This window comes from Falco biarmicus, chromosome 10 (assembly GCF_023638135.1).
Source record: "Falco biarmicus isolate bFalBia1 chromosome 10, bFalBia1.pri, whole genome shotgun sequence".
NCBI lineage: Eukaryota > Metazoa > Chordata > Aves > Falconiformes > Falconidae > Falco > Falco biarmicus.
The window spans coordinates 5,507,701-5,530,018 of record NC_079297.1 but is presented as its reverse complement, the minus strand read 5'-3'; the positions used below and the strand labels follow the sequence as shown (position 1 = coordinate 5,530,018).

The 22,318-nt window shown below is 60.4% G+C and overlaps 1 protein-coding gene across 3 annotated transcripts in view; it reads right to left on the bottom strand.

Annotated features, from left to right (window-relative positions):
- SRC (SRC proto-oncogene, non-receptor tyrosine kinase) overlaps positions 1–18,565 on the bottom strand; it is a 31,126-nt gene extending 12,561 nt beyond the window's left edge. For 2 of the 3 annotated variants that reach the window (XM_056354643.1, XM_056354645.1), the window contains exons 1-3: positions 18,319–18,565; positions 4,414–4,489; positions 23–272 (exon numbers count right to left, since the gene is read on the bottom strand). In XM_056354643.1, coding sequence (XP_056210618.1) covers positions 23–263 — 241 coding nt within the window. In that variant the 5' untranslated portion in view covers positions 264–272; positions 4,414–4,489; positions 18,319–18,565. Of the gene's footprint in view, positions 1–22; positions 273–4,413; positions 4,490–12,914; positions 13,075–18,318 lie in introns of those variants that run through there. The other variant, XM_056354644.1, reaches the window with a different exon arrangement.
- Between the last annotated feature and the right edge of the window lie 3,753 nt (positions 18,566–22,318).

Sequence of the window (22,318 nt, the reverse complement as noted above, 5' to 3'; positions counted from 1 at the left end):
CCAAGCCCCAGCCCACACCGACCAGCCAGTGCCCCGGCACGCTGCGGCGAGGTGACCGTGTCAGAGGTGTTGAAGCCTCCAAAGAGTTTGGACTCAGCGGCCATGGTCCCGAAGGAGCGGCTGGGGGTGCGATGGGCATCAGGAGCGGCTGCCTTGCTGGGTGTCTGCGAGGCCGGGTAGCCCCCGTGGTGGGTGTTGTCGGTGGGCTCCAGGCTGCGCCGGCGCTGGCTGGGGTCTTTGGGCTTGCTCTTGCTGCTCCCCATGGTCCCGGGCTGCCAGAGACAGACAGACATGCAAAAAGCCTCTATTATTGTTAGTATTATTATTATTATTAAGAAGTTGCTTCCCAGAGCTTGTGCGACAGATGCCTGCCCACTAGGAAATGAAACAACCTCTGGAGTCTGTTCAAGCATCAGCTGCTGGAAGGTCTGGCCATCCTGCCCTTGCCCTGGGATAGCATCGCCCCTCATTAACGCTAAGCCACCTCCCGCATGGCCGCAGCAGCCAGCAGAACGCCGGGAGCTGAGCTGCCAGGCATGCTTTGGGAGCAGAGGGAAGCAAGCTTAGCTGTGGGAGTGCAGAATGAGGATGCTGAGCACCGAGCCTGGACCGGTGCTGGGAGCGTGGCTGCTCTGGGGCCAGGCGTCCACTGTGGGATGTAGCTCAGTACCCCATACTGCCACGTTTCTCCTACATGAGGGTTTCTGCCAGGGCACGGACAGGAGAAGGCAAGACCCAGACAAACATCCACGAATTTGGATTACTCCGACGGCAGAAGTTTGGAGAACCCATAGCTGCATCACTCTGCTTGCTCTTTAGATGGGGATTTAAATTTAGATGGGGATCTAAATGCTTGAGGATGTTCCCGTGAAGTCCAAAACGTGCAGCAAATGGGATAAAAGTTTAAAACAGGAAGAGTTTCAGGCAGTTACCAGCTAAGGAACAAGGGATCTTGGCTTTATATATATAGTCATGCCTTCCTTTCCACTCAAGATCATGCTCTATAAATACCTTCAAGGTAATGACATAAATGAAGGAAGGGAATTATTTGCAGTCTCCAAAGATGGCAGGATACCCAGCAGTGTCCTGAAGCTATGGAAGGAAATATTTAGGCTGGAGGGAAAAGGGAGGTGGAACAACCAGGGAGGAGAGTATTTCCGACAAGAAAAAACGAGCAGGGAAGGAGCAGAGGAGGCAGCCACTGTCTGTGATGCGTGGACCTGGATGCAGCCACCTGTGAGGCTTTGCTGAGGGCTCAGCCTCACGCAACAGATGGTTTTCCCAACCCAGCTTCTGAGAGAAGCTTGGGCCAAGCCTCCATGAGCGGGGCAGAGCCACAGGGCAGCTCCAGCAGCCTGCACAGCCCCAGCGTCGGTGGAGCAGAGCTCCCTGGCTCCTGCCGTGGGGAAGCTTAGGGGTGCCAGGCACAAGCTCTGCTCCCCTCCGCAGAGTGAGGGCTTTGCCTAACAATCGGGGCTTATTTTCCTAAAGACCCAACTTCCATCGGCTGTTTTCCAGCTCCCAAACTGCACAGACAACCAGCAGCATCCCCTGTCCTGCTTTCATGCAGGTTTGCTTCAGCTGCCACTGTGCTGGCAGGATCAGACCCTGCCAGGATTTGGGAAGCAGAATAAACCGATTTTTCACTGCTCGGTGGAGAGTGGAGCCGTCCTTCCTCCTGTGCATGCAGGCGATGAGGAGGGACCGGTGCCTCTGTCTGCCATGGGACCCGGCCCATGCATATCTGTGCTGGGCTTTGGGGCCCTCAGAGCAAGGGAAGGTCAAATATAAGCTTTGCGCTTGAAAATCGCCACCAGCGGCAATCCAGAGGCAGTTCCTGCAGTGAAAGGGAGGGGGTCTATCCTGTAAATAAATGCACTTTCAAAAGCCTGGTGTAGAAGATGCTAAAGCAGAACTGCGGGGGAAAGCACGACTTTAGAAACAAGAAAAAGCCCCCACCGCTAAGGAAAGCAAACCTCCCTGTCCCCCAGCCAGCCCACTGCTCACCTCCGCCCGGGGCTCCGGCAGCCACTGGTGCTCCCGGGATGCCAGTGGCGGTGCGGGGACAAAAGCGGGAGCACAGTGGGGCTGTGACCGCGCAGCTTGTGACTGCCCACGCGACCGTGAGCAAGGGGTACAGCCGCTCAGAGTTTCCCCTGGAAGCAGCACTTCCCCAGGCAGGAAAACACCCGAGCTGGGGTGGCGGATTTAGCAGCGCCATGGGGACGCCGAGTGTCCCCTGAGCACGCCCTGTGGGACTGCCAGCCTGGGTCGGCAACTGATTTATCAGCACGCTGAGAAAAATCGGAGTATGAAATAGTCAGTATGCCTAGAGATTAGCCAGGAGCAGAGCACAGAAGGGGAACAGCGGATCCCCAGGCACTTCCCCAGTGTCCCCAAAGCACAGCGGTCCTCATCCTCCCACCCATCAGCCTGTGGGCACAGGACATGCACCTTCCAGGCATGTCCTGGCCAGGGATGCCATGGACCATGAGTTCATCCCACCTTGAGCAGTGGTTTTAGGGAGGGAGAGCTCTCCAACACCCATTGCAAGCTCTCAGCTTGTGCCTGGGTGCCAAGCCTCCTTGGCAAGGGCTTTGCTGGGTCTGTGCTGCTCACCGGGATGTGCTGCTCTGACAGGGCCCAATCCGGCTGCCGGGGCTTTGGCTGCAGGAGCCAAAGATGGGAGAGGAGGAGACACGGGCCTGCGATCCTCTGGGGAAGGGGCTGCAGAGCAGCAAGCCCCACTCCCAGCTCTCCTGTTGCAAACAGCTTTGCACCTAAACAGCTGCACACACTTGCTTCCATCTGACTAGTGCAAAATGTAGGCAACCCCAAACCGTGCCCACAGGCACTGCCAGCCTTGCCCCAACCCCGCTGGAGTCCCAGGTAACTCAGCCAACGCAATGAGGCTTTAGCCTTGCAGCTGCCTCAGGGGGGCACATTCCTCACCTGCCCCCAGGGGGGAGCAGGGGGGGGACCCGAGAAAACCCCTGCAGCCCCCACATCGCCTGGCAGACGGCGAGGGAAGGGTGCACACCCCGGAAGGATGCAGGGGTTGTGCAAGAACCTGGCAGAGGAGTTATTAATCATGGCAGGAATGTGCTGTGCCCTCAGGTCCTGGGCGAAAGGAGGGGGGGGGTGTGCACCAGCCCTGCCGGTGGGGAGAGAAACCCCCCTGCCTCCAGCAGAGCGGGTGACGAAACCTCACAGAGCCAAGGGACAGAGAAGTGGGTGAACCCACCGGCCAGCCATGGTGGCTCCCGGCACATCCCAGCAGCATCACTGGGAGCTGTGGGACAGCATCACAGCACCAGATTGCAGAGATACCCACGGCCACAGCTGTGCTGTACCGGTGCCTCACGTACAGTGTTCCTGCACGTAACAGGCTGCAGGCGCGCTCGGAGCTGCCAGGGTCCAGCCAGTATCTCCCTGCTCCCGTGCTTTTCCCAGCCAACAGTGCTGCGATGGGGGGGGCTGCGATGGGGGGGCTCAGAACCGCTCCCCACCTGACAGTGCGATGGGGGGGGCTCAGCACCGCTCCCCACCTGACAATGCTGCAATGGGGGGGCTCAGCACCACTCCCCACCTGACAGTGCTGCAATGGGGGGGGCTCAGCACCGCTCCCCACCTGACAATGCTGCAATGGGGGGGCTCAGCATCGCTCCCCACCTGACAGTACTGCGATGGGGGGGGCTCAGCACTGCTCCCCACCTGACAGTGCAATGGGGGGGGCTCAGCACCGCTCCACACCTGACAGTGCTGCCATGGGGGGGGCTCAGCACTGCTCCCCACCTGACAGTGCAATGGGGGGGGCTCAGCACCGCTCCCCACCTGACAGTGCTGCGATGGGGGGGGCTCAGCACTGCTCCCCATCCCAGCCAGTGCCTCGGCTTTCAGCCAGCCTTCCCCTCCCGAGGTTTGTGCGGCAGCGGCGGGCTGGAGGGTGGCCAGCATTCCCAGTGCTCGCCTCTGACTGATGCGAGGCAGCGTAGCGTACGGAGGCAGCTTTCCTGCAGCGGGGATTAGCACCCCGGGCACGTCGCAGCCTGCAGGAACTCCCCTGCTTTCCGCTCCGGGGGTCAGTGCCAGCGGCAAACTGCAAACCACCGCGGCGGCGAGCTGCGAGGCCTCAGCTCTGCCCCATGGCCGGCCACGCTGTGGGACCACCAAGGGGTGGGCAGGACAACGGGAGGGGTCTGCATTTCGCTCTTGCACCCAGCGCCCAACCCACCCACCGATGCTCAAGGGCCAAATCTGGCTGTTGCAGAGCAGCCGGTACCCCAGATCTGAGCCCCCCCAGGGGGGCAGGAGGGTTTCCCGTTTCCTGGGTGGGTTCATCCAGCAAAGCAGCCTGGTCCCCCCTCCCCGGGCTGTCGGAGATGCCTTACCAGTGCTTTGGAGATGCCTTACCAGTGCTTTCTGGCTACAGCCTCGCCGCGGGGTGGGGAGGGGCCGCCGGCGAAGTCAGCTCAGCTCCAGCCGCAGCCTGCCAGACAGAGGGAACGTCAGCACCCGCAGCACCCGCCGCCAGCCCCGCACCCCGCTGCCCTCTCCCCCTGCACTGCCTCTGGCACCCTGGGCTGCTGCCGCCTTCCTCCTCCTCCTCCTCCTCCTTGCCATCCCTCCAGCACAGGGCCGGCAGCGCACGCCCGCTCGCTCTGATCTCTCATGTGTGAAGAGGGGACGATTCTCTGCTCCACTTCATCAAACCCACCCGGGGATGGGAGAGGAGGCGGCTGGAGCCACCCCCAGAGATGTCCCGGGGCAGGAGGGGAGCGCAGACACCCCCAGCCCACCGAGGGATTTTCTGGGGGGGAAGCGAAGCTGGTTCCTCCAGACACACCAGCATTTCCAGCCCTGCCTCTCTATCAATGGACGGGCAGGACTGGTGGCAGGGAGCACTGGCCACCAACTGGGGACCTTGTCCCCATATGAGAGTCACCTTCTCCATCCCCAGCACACAGACAGATGCTACGGCATGAACCAAGCACAAGGTCTGGGAGCACTTGGTGCTGCTCGTGCCCTGACTCAGCCAGAAAAGCACATTTTAGCCATTTTTTTCAAAAAGGACAGTGTACGATGGGGGGACACTTCTCAGCTGCAGTGGTTTGGGGCAGAGCTTCAGGTTAAAAGTAGAGCAGGGCATGGCCCCACAGCCTGGCTCTGCCACCCCCTCCCAGCCCTGAGGTCCTGCAGGAACTGCCCTTTCTTCCCTCTCACCTACCAAAAGCAAAATCTTTCTCCAGCCGGCCCTGCTCACCCAGCGCTGGGCAGAGGCTTCAGCAAGGGGCTCCCGCTTGCCTGGCACAGAGGGGATCCAGCCCCCCCAGCCTCACAGCCCTGCGCAGCATCCCAACAGGCTCCTGTCCCCCCAGGCTTCACATCTCAGGGGCGGGGGGGGGGGGGGGGCACATCCCAGACGGATGGGGACAGGGCAGGCAGGTTTTCGCTACCCTGCGATCTAACCCTGCTGGGAGCAAGCCTGGAGGCGAGACCAGCCGCAGCCTCCTGCCTTTACGCAAGGGCCTTCAGCCATGAAGGTGCAGCGAGGAGAGGGCTCGTACAGACCAGCAGTAAAGGAGAAAGCGCTGCCGCTCCCCCAGCACCGCTGGCTGCCATCGCAGCCTCCCCTGCCCCAGCCATCCCGCCCCGATCTGCTCAGCCTGTGCGTTCCCCAGATCATGGCACGCAGCCCCACAGCACACACCCCAGCCTTGTTAACCTTGCAACCGCTGCAGCGCGGTGGTGGAAACTACTGAGCTAACCTCCGTGGGGTCAGCGTGATGCCAGGCACCTGCCCCATGTCCCTCTTCCTGGGGAAGGGGTGCCCAGGACAGTGGCTGCCACGCAGAGGATGGACCACACCGCAGGTTTATTTTGATGGCCTCTCCTTCCCCCCCGCTAATAAGTTTTGTCACTATTTTTAGTGCATTTGATTAGGATAATAAGCAGCGGCTGATTGACAGCTCTTTAAGACTTTGAATGGTTTGTAATTTGTACTTGACTAATATTCGCTGGCAATAATTGCACAGCGGGATGGAAGGTGGGGGAAGCTGCAGACTCAACTCCAGGCTGCAGCACATACAAATAAGCCATGTACGCACACGGTGCCTGTGTCCCGCCACCCCTGCACGCTGTGCCACTTGGGCTCCCGGCCTCACGCTGTGCGGCCATGGGCGTGTTTAGACAAAATAGGACCAAAACAGCCACCAGGGAAACCCAAATATTCCTCAGGCTGGTGCCAACCACGTGCCCGGGCAGTGGGGTGCGAGGTCCTCCGAGGGGGAAGGGACAGGTCCCTGCGCAGAGGGATGCGCTTGCAGCCCTCGTGCTCCCAGGTTTGGGTATTTGGTGGCTGCGGTGGTAGCAGCCCTGCACAGCCCTGCCACTCGCTCGGCTGGGGGGCTGCCACCCCCACAGCGCATCGCTGGCACAGCCGTGACCAGGCTCAGGCCATCTGCCAGCACTGCCACCCCCCGTGTGTCCCGTGTGCTGCTGGGCTCTGCAGCCGGAGGGAAGGGTGCACCCTGCCCTGGCCACAGGCTGCAGCAAGGAGAGCTGCAGCGAGAGGCCACCCCCGCCCTCCCCTCTCCAAAAGCAATTAAAAATGAAGCACACTTGGCTGCACAACTCAGCTCTGATCAGATCACGGCACGCGAGACAGCAACATCCCCGTCCTCCCCTGCCAGTGCTGGAAATGCTGCCTGACCTGCCCAGCATCCCCATGCCTCTGACACCCGTATCCTCAGGGTTTCTCCCCCCCAAAAAATGAAATGGCAAGTTGGGATGCGGGGAAAGGCTCCATCCTCTGCCCTACCTACCCATGGCTGAGATGCTCTTGCAAAGGCAACAGGGAGGGGAACCGGCTGCTCTCCATCAAGTCCCGCTCGGACTGTTTTCCACTGCGCCCTGCTCTCTCAAGGATCCATACAATGCCTGTGGTATCGCCAGGCTGATAGCGGGGCTGGTGGCGAAGGGGAAGGATCTTATCTTCTTTTCAAAGACACTAACAAAAGACACTGATTGGGAGCAGACAAAACACAGCAGCACGGCTTCTGGGAGGCAGCAGAAACCTTGGGAAATGCCGTGACAGGCTGGGGCCCAACACCAGACACGGAGCCTTGGGGAGGGAGAATTCTCCGGCAAAACAGGCTCTGTCCTTGGGGCTGCTGAGGAGCTGGGTGGGCACCGAGCATCCCTGCTGGCAGACGGGATGGGAGAGGTGGTGGGGGAGAGGTGGCGAGGGGCCAGGGGCACCAGTGCCCACCCGCTGCCAGAGGGAGCCGAGCCACATCCCCGGCTTGCAAAGCCCCAGCAAGATTAATAACAGCAACTGTCTCACGCCAGACTGAAAAATGAAGCATGCAGGACGGCAGGCGAGACAAAGCAGCCTCACAGCACCCAGCCCACAGCAGCAGCTCCCGGGGATGGGAAGGAGCAGGGAGCCATGATCTCAAACCCACCCTGACCCACTCCATCTCCCCTTGCATACAATCAACCCCCTCCCAGCAGGGCTGGGGTCCAGCCAGGGCAGATCCATCCAGAAAAAAACGAAGGCACCTTTGAGGTGTGCCATTAAAGCCAGAGATCCCCGGCTGGAGGCAGGCAGGCAGCCAAGAGCCAACGGGCACTTCGCCGTCCCTCACGTCCCGTCCCCCCCGTGAGGGCAGCACCGCCAGCGGGGTCAGTGCCATGGCACCACACCACGGGGACATGGTGGAGACGCTGGCCACCGTGCTGGGGGTGATGAATTGCTGCTTGGTCGTCCCTGCTGTAAGCATGGCGAGGTGGTACCCCAAGAGCCACCACCCTGTCCCCCTCCCTGCACTGCCTCCTGCTCCCTCCCCACATTCCGGTAGGAAATGCAGCCCCGGACACGCTCACGCAGCAGTTTCCCCCTTGGTCCCAGGGGATGCTACTGAAGTTTTGCTTTTTCCCATGAAAAGCATCGCGGCTGGGGCCAGCGAACAGCAGCACAGCCCCAGTGCTTCGGGGAAAGCCTCGCTGCCCCGGCTCAGCCCACCATCCCCTCCCGCCACCAAACACAGCAGGGCACAGCGTTCCCCATGGAAAAAGCAATTGCTGGCCCCTGTCCCATGCCATCGGGCTTTGCCTGGTACAAGGGGGGTAACACAGAGGCACATCTCTGCCCAGCTGGGATCAGCTCTGCCGCAGTGAGTCCCAGGTGCTGGTGAAATGGGGGAACTGCTCCCCCAGCCCCACAAACCAGGGTTTGATGCTGCAGATCCTCTCCCTGCCCAGCTGACACAAGGAGGGCACGCCTGGCTTGTGCCTCCAGCCTTCCCCCTCCGCAAGGGCACTCGTTTCTCACCTGCACTGATTCCTAAAACAGGAGAGATGCAGAGATGCTCACTTCATCTCTTGGCTCCAACTCGGGGACCAGGGAAGCTGCAGGCAGGTGACCCTGATGCCCTCCTGGGACCCCTACTTTCCCCAGCGACTGCATGTTGAAGGCACCTGAGTTAAGGCACCCCAGCCCTCCCCTGGCTCCCCACAGCTGATGGGAACCTCTCCCAGATGGAAGGAATCGCTGGTGGAGGAGGGCAGCACAGCTGCTGTGCGGGGGCCTGGCTACACACTCCCCACACATGTAAGTCCCAGCCCCTCCCATCTGACCCTGTCAACCCCCGTTAAATTTAAAACCATCTTAATTAAAGCTCCACAGCTCAAGCTAGGAGGGGCCAGTGGGTCACAAAAGGGGAAAGGATAATTAAATCAACCACCCAAATTCACTGCCCCCCAAGCATGTGGGAGAGTCATGGTCAGGAGCAAGGCAAAATGCCTCCCCAAAAGATGTGTCAAAACAGGGAGTTCAGAAGACCAAAACAAACCCCTGAGAAGCACAAAATCAGGTTTTGGATATTTATCTGGCCAAGAAACTGGGAAACACCAAACACACAGAGGGGGAGCCATGCAGGGAGCTCAAGCCCTCCCCATGGGGCAGGGCCAGCCCCTCCACAGGCAGATTTTGGCTTGCCGGGGTGCTGGGCAGCAGCTCTCCCAACGCTGCAGCTGCACACAGCTGCAGGCAGTGCCCCCCGCTATCCCTGTAGCACCCCGACACCAGCCGAGGCCAGAGGCAGCCTGACAGTGTAAGACTGGCAGGAAAAAGTCGCAAGGCTTATCTCCCCGAAATAACACAGCTGGCTGCTTGGAGCAAGTCGTGCTTGCTGGTGCCGAGCGCCCTGTTTTAAGCCTTTTTCTCCCCCAAGGGATGGGAGAAGGGAAGGTGTCACACCCCCATCCCCACATTGCAGCAGATCTGGGTACCGATGGGGCCATACCTTCAGATCCCCTGGCATGCGGATGCAGGCAGCCTGGGCTGACCCACTGTGATGCTCACCCACTCACAGCCCCACGCTTCAAGTTCCTGGGAGCTGGCAAAGCTTTGCACACTCAAAGCTGCCTCCACGGCAGTGGTTTTTAATATACATCACCGAGCAGCATGGAGGGCTCCAGAGGGAGCTGGCAGCTGCCCCTCCTGCCAGACATGTCACCGAGCAGAGCTTGCGGGAGCTCCTGGCACACCCCTGCATCACACCGAGCCGTGCTGGGAGCTGCAGCCCCTTGCAGAGGGCTGCACTGGGAGCCGCTGCTCCAACAAGGGAGTGTAGGCAGCCAGCAGTGCCCCACCGCTCCTGTCCACCTCCGTGCAGCAGCAAAGCCACTCCAAAAATCAGGGCTTCCACAGCTCTGCCAGCCCCATGCCGTGGTCCAAAGGAGACCCCCTGGCTTCAGGATGCTGCTAGAAAGTGTTTGGGGTTGATAAAAGTCAACTGAAGGCTCCTGGAGCCCCCACTGTCCCCTGTTATCCATGCATGAGCACTTTGGGAGAGCTCTGGGACAGGCGGAGAACAAACACATGCGTCCTGCAAACCCAGCCCAAGCCTGCTGCTTGCACGCACGGAGACAGGGGAGCCACAGGGGAGCGGGGAGCACCTCGCTTCCCAGCCAGCACGCATCCCCTTCGGCATCCTGGCAATTAGAGACGGGGAAAAAAAAAAAGCTTTCTCACCACAAGGGTGGTCCACCACTGGAACAGGGGCCAGAGAGGCGGTGGGATCTCCAGCAGGAGATGCTCAAAGCTGCCCGGGTGCTGTGCAGCCTGACCTCGGCGCAGCTCTGGGTTGGAGCAGGGATGCCCATCAGTGCCTCCCAGCCTGACTCAGCCTGCACTTCCAGCATTCCCACCAGGACACCAGCCAAAGCAAGGAATTGCCCAACCAGCTCCAGCAAATGCTTTCTAAAGACACACAAAGCCTTTGGCCTGCGTTAACCCTAAGCCAGCTTCTCCCAGACAGGTGACGAGGGCACTGCTCTCTGCCTGCCAAGGAGAAGGAAAGAAAATGCTTCCAAGGGCAGGAGTGCCTGTGGGGCTGGGAAGCGCCGAAGCTGGGCAGGGAAGCACTGATGTCAAGCTGAGCCGGTGCTAGGAGCCAGAGCTCCTGGCCACTGGGACTGCCTGGAGCTGCAGAGTGATGCTCCCCCAAGAGCCCTCTAGCCCAGCACTGGGATTCAGTGTCCCTCAAAACATGCCTTTGTAATATTAGACCACGGGCATGGTGACAACCACAAGCTCCCACTGCCTGCCACCTAATTCTCCAGTTTCCCACAGCCCCATCACATCAGTGCTGTTCCCATCCTTCTCCAGGTGAAGCACCGGGGCGAGGGATCAGCCCCACTGGAAGGGGTGATGGAGACACGGTGACACAAGCTGGCCTCTCAAGCAAGAGGGAGGATTTCTGTTCCCCATTTCTGCAGCACGTCTCCCAGCGCAGCCAGCCTCAGGCTCCAGGAAATGAAGTTTGCTTCTGCTTTTTGGGGAGAGGGAGAGGTCCATCTGCCCTGGCTGCTCTCCGGGGATGGCCGTGGCGCAGCACCCAGCCTGCCCTGCACCCGGCTCCTGGGGAAGCAGGAGGCTGATGTGACTCATGGGTGGCTCAGATCCGGCCAAAACGGTGCTGCCACCTGTGCGTGCCCCAGCTGGAGGGCTGCCGCACCCCACAGCACCCAACAGTGCCACAGAAATTTCACCCCAGGGCAAGGACAGCGGCGCAGGCAGGCAGCAAATCTCCAGGGCAGAGGGAGGAAGGGGGCAAGGAACACGGCAGGAGGCAGAAAAGCTCCAGATCTGAGCAAGTTACAACCACCCCTGGCCACGCTGGCGTCACTGTTAAAACATTTCCACTTTCAGAGAAACCAGCCCGTCCAGTCCAGCCAGGAGAGGAGCTCCCTGCGGCTACACCAGCCCTCCGGGGCTGGAGCCGCAGCCCCACGGGCCCCGCAAAGGGGTCCTGCAGGACCCCTATGGCAGGCAACCCCCCCCAACAAAGCTCCTGACATGAACAGGAACTGAAAAGCTCACTGGTAAACCAGGGAAAATGCAGGGTGGATATCTGCACCCTCAACACAAACCCCGTGCATCACCCCGCTGCCGGCCAGGAGTCACAGGGACCCGGCAGGATGCGTGCTGGGGCTCACTGCAATGGGAGGGTATGAAGAAGGAGAAGCCAAGCAGAGGCCAGGGGTCTTCCATCACCAATTTTCAACACTTCCCACTTCACAGACTCCTGAACAGTTTCAAATGAATAAGCAGGATCCCACACAGCAAACTCATGCTGATTATTGGCTTATTTTCCTGGGTTACTTTGGGACTCTGGGACATGTGCCCGACACAAACCATGTGTTCCACAGAACCGTGGGGCCGCCGGCCCTAATGCACACATGCTATGGGGGCAGCGGGTGGCTGCAGGTCAAGGCTGGGTGATCAGGATGAGCCTCCAGCCATGCACGCTCGACTCCCACTTTCACCTCAGCAGGCATGGATGGGTCAGGTGGCAGCTGGCACAGCCTGGGACCATAGCTCTGGTCTCAGCACCATCAGACCCCATGTCGAGGCATGCCTGGGGAGCCTGGACTTCACTGGTGGCTGAGCCCCAGGAGATGCTGGTCTCCACAGCCACTCCCATCTGCACCACCGAAACAAAGCAACTCGCTCAGGATGCATCAGAGGAAGCAACCCGGGAGGGTCTTGAGAAGATCAGCCAGCCCCGGACAGCGTTTCTATATCCAAAAAGCTGTGCCGATTCCCCGGTCTCTCCCAGGGTGAGTGGGATGCTCAGCAGCTCCACTGGAGCTGCCGGGAGAGGAGCCGGCCAGGAGGTGCAGCCCCAGACGGTGCTCACTATAAACAGCCTGAGCAGATGAAAAACAAAGAAAAACGCTGAGCTGGTGTCTTTTATCCCTGCCACTCCTGGAGGGGGGAGCCGGGCTCCGCGCACCTCTGGCTGCAGCGGTGGTGGGGAGTGGAGATGGGCTATGGGTGAGGTGGACGGGACCAGCCCCGCGCTGCCGACACCAGTCAGTGGCATGGGACAAGCTGCAAGTGGACCCTGCAGCCTCCCGTGGCATCTCTCCAGCCCTCGCTTGTGCTGCTGTTCCTACCCAAAATAACCACACCAGAGCCTGCAGGGATGGGACAAAGGGACAAAGGGCATCTCCTCTGCTTTCCATCACCTGTAGCTCACGGTGGCTTCAGCACAGCCCACCCAGAGCACAGCGTGAGAGCTATCCCCATCCCCGAAGCACCAAGAAGGGCTCAGATTAGGGTACGTACACACGTGTGCATGCACATCCACACATGGCTGTGCACACGTGCAAGCAGCCGGGGTGGGCAGGCAGCTCTCCCCACGTGCTGCCCTCCTTGCCCAGCCCCAGCCACACACACCGGTCCCAGCACCTCGAGCCTTTCCACCCCACACACTTCCAAACTCAACTGTCCATGATGCTGGAGCATGAAACTCATCCTGGTCACAGTGACTTCTGCAGTTACATATGCACCCTTCCTTGTCCCCCGACACCCTCCCTGCCCCGCACAGCAAAGTGCTCACCAGCAGCTCCCCTTCAGCCGTGCCGATCCCTTCCCTGGCACAGCGGTTCCCCACCAACGCTTGCCCGATGGGCAGGGGAAGGAAAGGGCCTGTCCAAGCTGGAAGTGACTCTGACAGCCTTTTCGTGTGGGTTTGTTTTGCAGAAGTCACCAAGCGCACGCTTCCGCCCCGAGAGCATCCAGAGCCCAGGACAGGACCTCCCGACCCTGCTGCTGCTGGCACCAACTGCAGCCCGGTGGCACTGCAAAGCCACCAAGCCACAAGGGCTGGCTTCGGCCGGGGAGACCAGTGCTCAGCTGGGCCACGGTCTGGGGAGGAAGCCCTCGAAAGCCGCCGCGGCCAAGGAAGGTGGTGGCACTTAACAGAGATAAGATTATATTTGCCCTGCCTAAGGAAGAGCTTTGCCCATGGCACCTGCATGGCGTAGAGCAGTGCAGCTGATGCTGGTGAAGGAGGGGGGAGAGGGGGAAACTGAGGCACACAGTGCTTCTCACCGAGTGGGGAAGCAAGGTGGAGCAGTGAAACCCAGACACTGTGCTGCACCTCCAACCCCAAATTCCTGCTAAAGGGTGCTCCAAGGCAAGACATTTTTGGGATTTGTTTAGCACCGACCTGACCCTGTCACGCTACCCCCAAACCAGGGCACAGCGTGGGAAGGGGCACATGGCTTGGGACAGGCTGGACATGTTAACCTCACCCACGGTGGAGGGGACAATGCAGCTGTCAGCTTTTACCCTCATTGCCCAGGTTCTTCATGGCCGGGATTGCCAAACACGGTTGGGAAGGCTGGGAGCAGCCACACCGGGTGGAAGCTGGTTCTGCAGCATGCAGTCAGGTTTTCCTCCATCCACCCAGCCCTAACACGGCAAGTCTGGGGCCAGCCAAAACCTCACGGTCACTGGACGAGACCACAACAGGTCAAGGATGGGATGGGGCTGGGAAACTCAGGGCCAGGCTCCAAAACTTGCAGCAAGGGGAAGGAAGCACAGCACAGCCCGAGTCACAAGTGTCACCAGATCACACGTGGGCAGAGGCAGTGACCCAGCAAAGCCCGCTCGCCCTTCGCTGCAGCCCCCCAAGCCATCCTGGCGCCCTCCCAGCGTGGGAGCCCACGCGTGCCAGGCTGCACGCCTTGCCCGAACCTCTGCTACTTCCCCAGCTGCGAGGCGAGGGCAGGCTCACCACGCACGTGCCCCATTTCGTATATTTTTGCCTTAAACGCCCAGGCAGTTCTGTTCCCCACATTCCTCCAGGTGATCCCACCGGTCCCACACGCCAGCCAACAGGTATTTCAGATGCTGCATCTCCACCGAGACCGCCTGGAGCCAAGGGGCTTGGGGAGGTTAACTGAAGGTCTGAATTAAAACCAGTGACCACCTCCCCTTGCCCAGAAGCTGACGCCTCACAGCAGCCCTGCTACCCCCTGCCCTCCCAAACAGCTCCCCGCTCTGCAGCGAGGGCAGCCAGGAGATCCGTAGCCCGAAGGGAAGTCAGTGCAAGACGCAGATTTGCAGGTCCTGGTTCCTGGCCCAGGTTCAAACCACATTTGTTCCTGAAATCTGTTTCAGGGCTGTATTTTCAAAGCGTGCGTGTGCAGAGGCATGTGCAAAGCTGCACAGGTTCCCGCTGCAGCAAGCACCAACGTTGCCCGTGCCAACACGGGGCCAAGTTGGGGGCCTGGATGCACCTGAGCACCGACTGCAGCCCACGCTGATGTAGCCATGCTCAGCCAATCATTTATATATTTTTTTTTTTCCTCCTAAGCACACAATATACCATGCTATCTCACAGCTTGCTGCCCATTTAAAAGATGAGGACTGAAGGCATTGCTATTCTTCTGAGGCCTGCTTTAAAATAGCCCCACGACACACTGCACATTTTCTTTTGCTGATGGGCGGAAACTTCAGCAAGACGCGAGCCCCGCGGGAGCTGGTCCGCACCACCCACAGCTACAGGCAGCTGAGGAGCCTGGACTGGCAACAGTGATGATCCACGCTCCTGTCCCAGGAACAGCCCTGCAAGGATGGTTATCTCCATCCAGAGGTCGGAGCTGCTCGCCGGGCTTGGGATTAAAGGGATGTCTCCTGCATGGAGCAGCACGGGGCCATGCCACTGTCTGCTGATGGGATGCTCGCTGGCCGCATCTCCAGGCGGGCGCTGGGGCGAGATGCGGAGTGCTGCGGAAGTGAGCTCAGATGGGAATTGTTCCGAGAGATAAAGGAACAAGTTGGAAACCGAGCTGCAAAATAGACAGTACAGGAAACAATAGCGCTTCAGATAGGCTTTCAAATTTCCCCCAGCAATGCCGGGAGCACAGCACTGTGTCCCAGTGGTGCTCAGGGGGTTTGTCCGCCTTAGACTTGCTGGGAGGAGGCACAGACTGTTTGCTCGCTGCTACCTTTTCCCTTTCAAGATGTCACAGGCATTTGCTGGTTGTTAAAATGAGAGGTTATGGACCAAGTCCTTCAGGTCTCACTGGATAAGACTTTTAGCTCCGTGATGATTTCAAAGGCCAGGCATGACTCTGGTACCAGTAGCAGGGAGAGGCAGGCTGGATTTTGGAGGCACAGGAGCCCTGGTCCATCCCCTCCTCGCCTCGGTGAGCCTGGCAAAACGACACTCCTTCCCAGGAGCCGCCCACGTTGCTAAACGCTGTCCCTACCTCAGGACCGCTGATGTCCTCGCCGTGCCACCAAGGCAGCAAAGGAGCCTCCTCTCTCTGCATCAGAGCCTCCGCATAGGTCGGTCACCACGAACTGCAGCTCTTGCTTCGACTTGTCCCCCAGCTCCTTTGCCAGGGGCCGGGACGGCCCTTTCTGCCTCCCTGTGGTACCTCCATGATTTTCCATCACTCCAGCACAAAGTCATTAAAGGGCAGAGCTATCGTTAGGGCATCTCCATCACACAGGGAGCACTGCAAGGCCACTAACGATCGAGACAGGGAACATTGGACTTCCCTGAGCTGCTGCTGCTGCGCCAGCCCATAAATAACTCCGTCTCCAAAATAATAATAATAAATTCATCAGGCTGCATTTTGGCAAAGCCACCAAGGAGAGGTGTTTGGAGGAGTCTCTGCCCTGCTGCTCCCAGGTCAAAGCTTGGAACCGGGAACTGACCCTCTATCTTTCAAGCAAAGGTGCCCTTCTCTGACAAATGAGCATTAACTGGCTAATGATTACAGAGACGCGGTTCCCCGGGGAGCCGGCACACGAGACTCATCTCAGAGACACCGAGCAGCCAAGGTTTTGCTGTGGGCTGGATCCTGAGCCAGCACGAAGTGGTGCAGAACAGCTGGCTTAGCCCAGGGCAGCCCAGGATCAGCCTCGCTGGCTGCAGAGGTGTCAGGAGCAGCCCCACAGTGGAAATAACAAAAAGGATGCTGCTTTAAAGTGCAAGATTGCTGATGTCCCCCTGCATGTCCCCATCCTCATGCCTATCCAGAAAGCCTTGCCAGCCCCCTGCCCTTGTCTGACCACCACGTGCTCACAGGGGGCCTCGGCACGTGTTGATGTCTGGGTGCTGAGGGGGGTCTCCAAGCCTGGCCGGGACAAATGGCTTCCCACCATTAACGGCTGGACCTTGGGAGGGTTCGCCGTGACTCGGTCCTCCCACCCATGCAGCAGTCGCTGCTGGCAGCGGGTATCCCCTTGGCTGAGAGAAGAGCGACAAAGCCCTCCTGCTCCCTCCTGCCGTACACCTCCTCCTCAGGGGAGAACCCGCTGGGCAGGAGGAAGAAAAATCAAGTCTTTTGTTGCCACCTTCCCGCAGCTCAGTCTGCACGCAGCGCCGCTTGGTACGTGCTGTCCTGTCCCCATCCTCACTGCGCAGGCAGCACCGCCCAGGGCAGGACCCCCCCGGGCTCTGCACCCTCCACTGCCCCCAGCTCCTAATGCCACGGGGCAGTGGGACCTGTCCTGGGGGAACCCCTGGCTGCATTGAGCAGCCACAATCATGTCCTGGGGAGCCAGGATGGGCAAGCCAGCGGTGCACACAGGGTAGCACAACTCATGCCCTGCCACCTACAACCTTTACTGCTGCTCAATGGCACTGGGACCAGGGCCAGGACCACAGTCACCTCCCGGCCCCAAGTCCAGGGGGCTGAGCCCTGGCAGCTGCCACAGCAGCCACCGGGGCGGGAGGAGCGTGCTGGGCAGGGCCAGCGGACCGTGGGGAGATGCGGCAGATCCCCGCTCATTTCCAGCGGGTTTTGCAGGAGGCTGCGCAGCTCCCCAAGACGATGCTTGGTGCCAGACAGGACCACGCCACGAGATGCCATCCCCCCTCCAGCCCTGTCCCCAGCACAGGCAGCTCTGCATGGTGGGCCCCATCCCTGCAGGCTGCCCCCCCCGCCCCTGCCCGTCCCAAACGGAGCCAGGACGCAGCACTGCCAGCCCCAGCTCCCGCACGGCCCCCCGGCAGCCAGCTGGGATAAAGCCCATCCCGGCCCCAGGGTGGCTCGGGGCAAAGCCCACGGTGCTGTTCCGTGGCACTGGGGGCTGTAACAGGGGCAGCGGGGACAGGCCAGTGCCACCGCTCGCTGCCACACAAGGGGGTTGGATTGCCCAGGCTGCAACGGGGGAACTTCCCGGGTGGATAAAGCCTTTCATCAGGCATACCGGGGGTCCGCAGCCCCCCAGCAGGCTGGAGCCCGCCAGCCCCGGCAAGGGGCGCAGCGAGCAGCCTGGCTGGCCACGGCCCCCCAGGCCCACCGGGGCTGGACACGAGCCCCTGAATTACCGGTGAGCAAACACGGCGAGGGAAGCGGATCAGGAGACATCAAAGCAGGGGGGCGATGAATATTTCATGTCCTGGCCTACATACAGCCCGGCTGTCCCCGCCCTGCACTCCCGGGGGTCCCCCACAGCCCCTGATCACAACAAAGGGGAGTTGCAGGCAGGCGGTGCCGCCCCGCCGGACCCTCAGCACCCCCGGCCGGGCCCATCTCTGCCCCTCCGGCCAGTGGCACCCCCAGCCAGACCCACAGCTGCCCCACCACACCATGTGCACCCGCCGCTGGACACACAGCCGCCCCACCGAAACCCATAGCCAGACCGCGAGCATCCCTGTGGGGACCCATCGCCGGCCGCGGGCATTCCCCGCCGCCGGACCCACAGCTGCCCCACCGGAGCCTGGGCACCCTCGGCTGGACCCACAGCCTCCTCGCCAAACTGCCAGCAGCCCCGATTCGACCCACAGCCAGCTCGACCCGAGTGTGGACAGCCCCCCGCCGGCCCCCACGGCCGGCCCCCGCGCATCCCACTCCGGCCCCACGGTTGGACCCCCGCGCATCCCCCCCCCCGGCCCCGCAGCCGGAATCCCGGACATCGCCCCTCCGGCCCCGCAGCCGGACCCCCGGACATCCCCCCTCCGGCCCCACAGCCGCCCGCCGCCGCCGCCCGCTCACCTCCCGCCTGTGCGCGGAGCGGGGCCGGCCCCACCGCTCGCCTCCAGCGCTCGGCCCCGGCTTTGTCTCCGCGCCGGGGGCGCGGCCGCCGCCCCCCGCCGCCCCCCGCCGCAGCCGCCGCCGCGCTGGGTGCCCGCTCCGGGCCGAGCCGCGCCGGGGCTCAGGGCTGCGCCGCCGGCAGCAGCATCGCGCAGCGCCGCGGATCCGGCGCGCTGCTGGCTCGCCCGCCCCCGCTCACCCCTTCTGCGGGGCGGGGGGGGGGGGGCGCAACCCACGGGGAGGGGAAAAAAAAATAGAAAAAAAAAAGAGGAATATGGCAGCAAACCGGAAACGGGGGAAAAAAAGGCAGCAGCCCCTCCCCTCGGCGGGGTGGGTGTTTTTAAGGGGCAGGCTCCGGGCCGCAGCGCTCCGGGCTGCCGGGCTCCGCGGGGCGCGCAGCAGAGAGGGGCCGCCCCCGCCCGGGGCTCCGCCGGCGCTTCCCGGCCCGCGGAGGGGGGGGACCGCTTGGTCGCGCCGGGGACACGCGTGGGAGCGGCGGTCGCGGTCGCCTCTGCGCGGCGCCGCGGGTGAGGGGCTGCGGGGAGGTCGGCGCCGCGTTGTGGCGGTCACCTGGCAGCCGGGGCCGGTGACAGCGAAGGGATGTTCAGGGGGTCGGGACCCGGCCGGTCTGGGGTTGGTTTTGTGAGATGTGACGCGCGGTGAGCGGGTGGAGCATCGCTTGGCTGCGTCCTGCACTGAACCTGTGCATCTCCATCCCCAGGAGGGACACCTCGCCCCCAGGGGGCTGCAGCCTGCGACCCCCCCCATCTCTGAACTCGGGAGGAGGCAAAACTTGAGCGCTGAGGAAAAGCAAGGAATGGTAAACCACCTCCTGGGGCCGCCCGGGTAGCTGCGAGGCCCTGGGGAGGCAGCGGTGGCTGTGTCCCACTGGGGCATCTGCCCCGCTCTTGGGTTAATGCCCCTGCCGGTGTCACCCTGCAGCCGGTGCCAGCCTCCGAAACAAGGCAGAGAGGAGCTGCCGGTGTTCCTGGGGTGCCCGGTCCCTGGCTGGCAGCGTCACCCCACGTAGGGCCAGGTGAGGTGTGGGTCCCCCTGAGTCCTGCTCAGGCAGGTGGGCACACGGAGAGCTCCAGCCGTTCCTCCCCTTGCTCCTCAGCACCTTCGCCTTCCAGCGCTGGGAGCAGGTGGGCATGGAGTGGCGCTGGGGCGCACATGCGGGTCAGGCTCCGGGTGCCCCGATGCCTGCACCCAGCCCGTCGGGGCTGCCTGACCAGCTCCGTGGCGCAGCCCTCCCACCTCCCCCATTAGCCATCCACTAAGGTGTTCCCTGCCACTTTGTCCTCCAGGAAGAAACGGGGTGAAGCAGTCCACTCCTGAAACCCCCACTTGGCTGGCTTACGAGGCACGCTCGGCTGCCAGCTGGCTCCGGCGACCCGTGGGCTGTATTTTCACAGCCAGCACTGCCTCCACCACCCCCTGCCCACCCCTCCGACCACCCCTCACAGCGACGCACCGGGGATTTCTGCAACCCCCATTATGCTGAGCAAGACCTGACGCTTCAGAAACAATGTGGGAAGCTCACAAGTTTGAGAGAACTATGTGGTGGAGTTTTTCTTTCTGTTTCCCACCCTCCCCTGCCTTGTTCTTTTGAGTTATTAAAGAAATATTTCCCATGGCACTGGCGAAGGCCAGCAAATCCATGAGTCACCAGGAACAAGGAGTCACGCACGCACCGATCCATCACCCCTGGCCAGCACATGGTGGAGGGGCCCTTCCCTGGGAGGAGCTGCCCGCTGATAAGGTCCCTACACAAGCAGCCAGGGCTGACGCTTTCCCTCCTGCCTCTCGGCTCCCTCCCAGGGCTGGGTGAGGGTGCTGAGCTCCCCCAGCACCCATGGGGCGGCTGGTGCTGGGGAGCGGCTGCGCTGGGGGTAGCAGCCCTGTTTGCTCCTTGCCGGAGCATCAAACCACAGCCCGGTTTGTCCTGAGGCTTTTTGGGGGTGTTCATTCATAGCCACCCCCTCTGCCAGCCGGCTGGCGTGGGGATGCGCAGGGAGGCATTCCCAGACCCAGTGTCTGGCGTGGGATTAAGGAATTACCCACACGGTGTGGGGCAGTCCCGGGGTACTGCCCTGCTCACTCATACTTTAATACTTAGGGCATACTGTCGGCCAAAGAGGGGGGGCACATCAATACCTGGGGTCCCTCACACCTTCTCCCCGCTGTGCCCACACAGGGACACGGGGACGCTCCCATCTCCCTCCTGACCCCTGGGGCACCCGCTCCCACAGCCCCGGAGAGGAGAGCGCCCAGGGGAGCGGGGACCCAGCCCCAGCCCCGGGTGAGCTGGTTACGATGACTCAGCCTCTGCTGGATCCAGACCCAAATCTAAGATGCAATTATGACTTATAAATATTTGAATTTTGTTTTCCTCTTTTGCAATCAACTCCCTTTCTACAGGCTGTCCTACAATGGTAGTTTTCATCTCTGGCGATGCTGGCCTGTTGCTGGAAGGCAAACAGCAAAGGCACCGTGCCTTTTCACACGCCGGACTAAGTCCACGACATAATCTCTTCTTCGAAGAAGATGCCAACGTGTAAATTTAAAATGGCAAATAGATACTCTCCAAAACCAGCCTCTTATCTTTTGGGCTCAGATTCAGGAATGTGCCCTTACAAGACTCTGACATTAAACATGCAGCGCTGGTGATAATGTGATTTAAGACCATTTAGGTTTAAGCAACCCAGCACACCTCAGTGCATCCCGGGCTCAGCCGTGGGGTCCTCAGCCTGACGCACCCCCCCCAGCCGCCCACCTTCCTTTCCCTCCTGCCCCGCTCCAAGTATTTATCTTTAAACAGTCTAATTCATAAATATATTTCTTTTTAACCAACCAGAGATTTCAGTCTCTTCTCTGAAACTTACTTTCTTGACATGATTCTTTATCTTCACTTTTAAATAGCACTGATATAAACCCATCCCAGGGAGAGGAAGACGGTTACAGAAACTGAAAACCAGGTACTTTCAAATTAAAAACCAGTAGCGCTGAATATTTCTGGTGGCTTAGTTATTACAGCATGTCTTGAAATGATCCTCTAACAAGAAATCAAGACGTGCTCAGCTATTCCTGCGCCTTCTTGCTTTACATGAGTTTCATCAAGAAAAAGAATGAGAGTTACTACAGGCAGAGTGCTGTCACGCTCACGAGTAGGTAAGTACAAGGCTCCTTCCCCCTCCCAGTGTGCAGATCAAACTGCTCCACGGGGCTCCTGAAATCTTCCTGTGAAATAAGAGGGTGCTGTTTGGGTCCAGTTATTGATCTGAGTCCTGACCTCTCCAACATAGCTGTGGATTTACAACAAAACATCTATTCATTTCCAGCCAGATTTATTTTTAAGCAACCCCTTGGCAAGCATGAATAAGTTTTGTCTAATGGATTCTGTTCCCGAGGCTAGCTGCATTTTGTTCACTGCAAGTTCCAGATATATTTGCACTAATTATTACTATTAATAATATAATGGTTGACGTTTAAGATGCTGGACAGATGCAGAAGCAGCCACGGCTTTTGCCCCGAGATTTTACAATCATTGAGCTTTACAGCCCTGCAAATAGTGGGTGTGTGACAGCAAACGATCGGCACTGCTGGCCCTGGTAGGGAAGCTGCAGTTATGAGCTCAGGAGCTGATTTACTAAGGGGGATTAACCAGAGGAACTCCTGTAGTATGAGCCATTTGGCAGTATTTCATAGTAGAAATGCTACTTCTGGCCATTCTCTCTCACACTGAGCATCAGGGCTGCAGGAGCCGAGCGGCAAACACCAGTGTTCCGCAGGTTGTAGTATAAAAAGGCGAGAAGAAAACACCAGGAGGGTTCAGGACAGCTCAGGACCCATCGTGTCGCTCAGCACGACGACAATCTGCTGTGCAAAAGGGGCTCTTAACCCCAGCACCGAGGTGGCCCCAGCTGTGAAGCGGAACTGCAAAATTCCCTGGGGGAAAGCG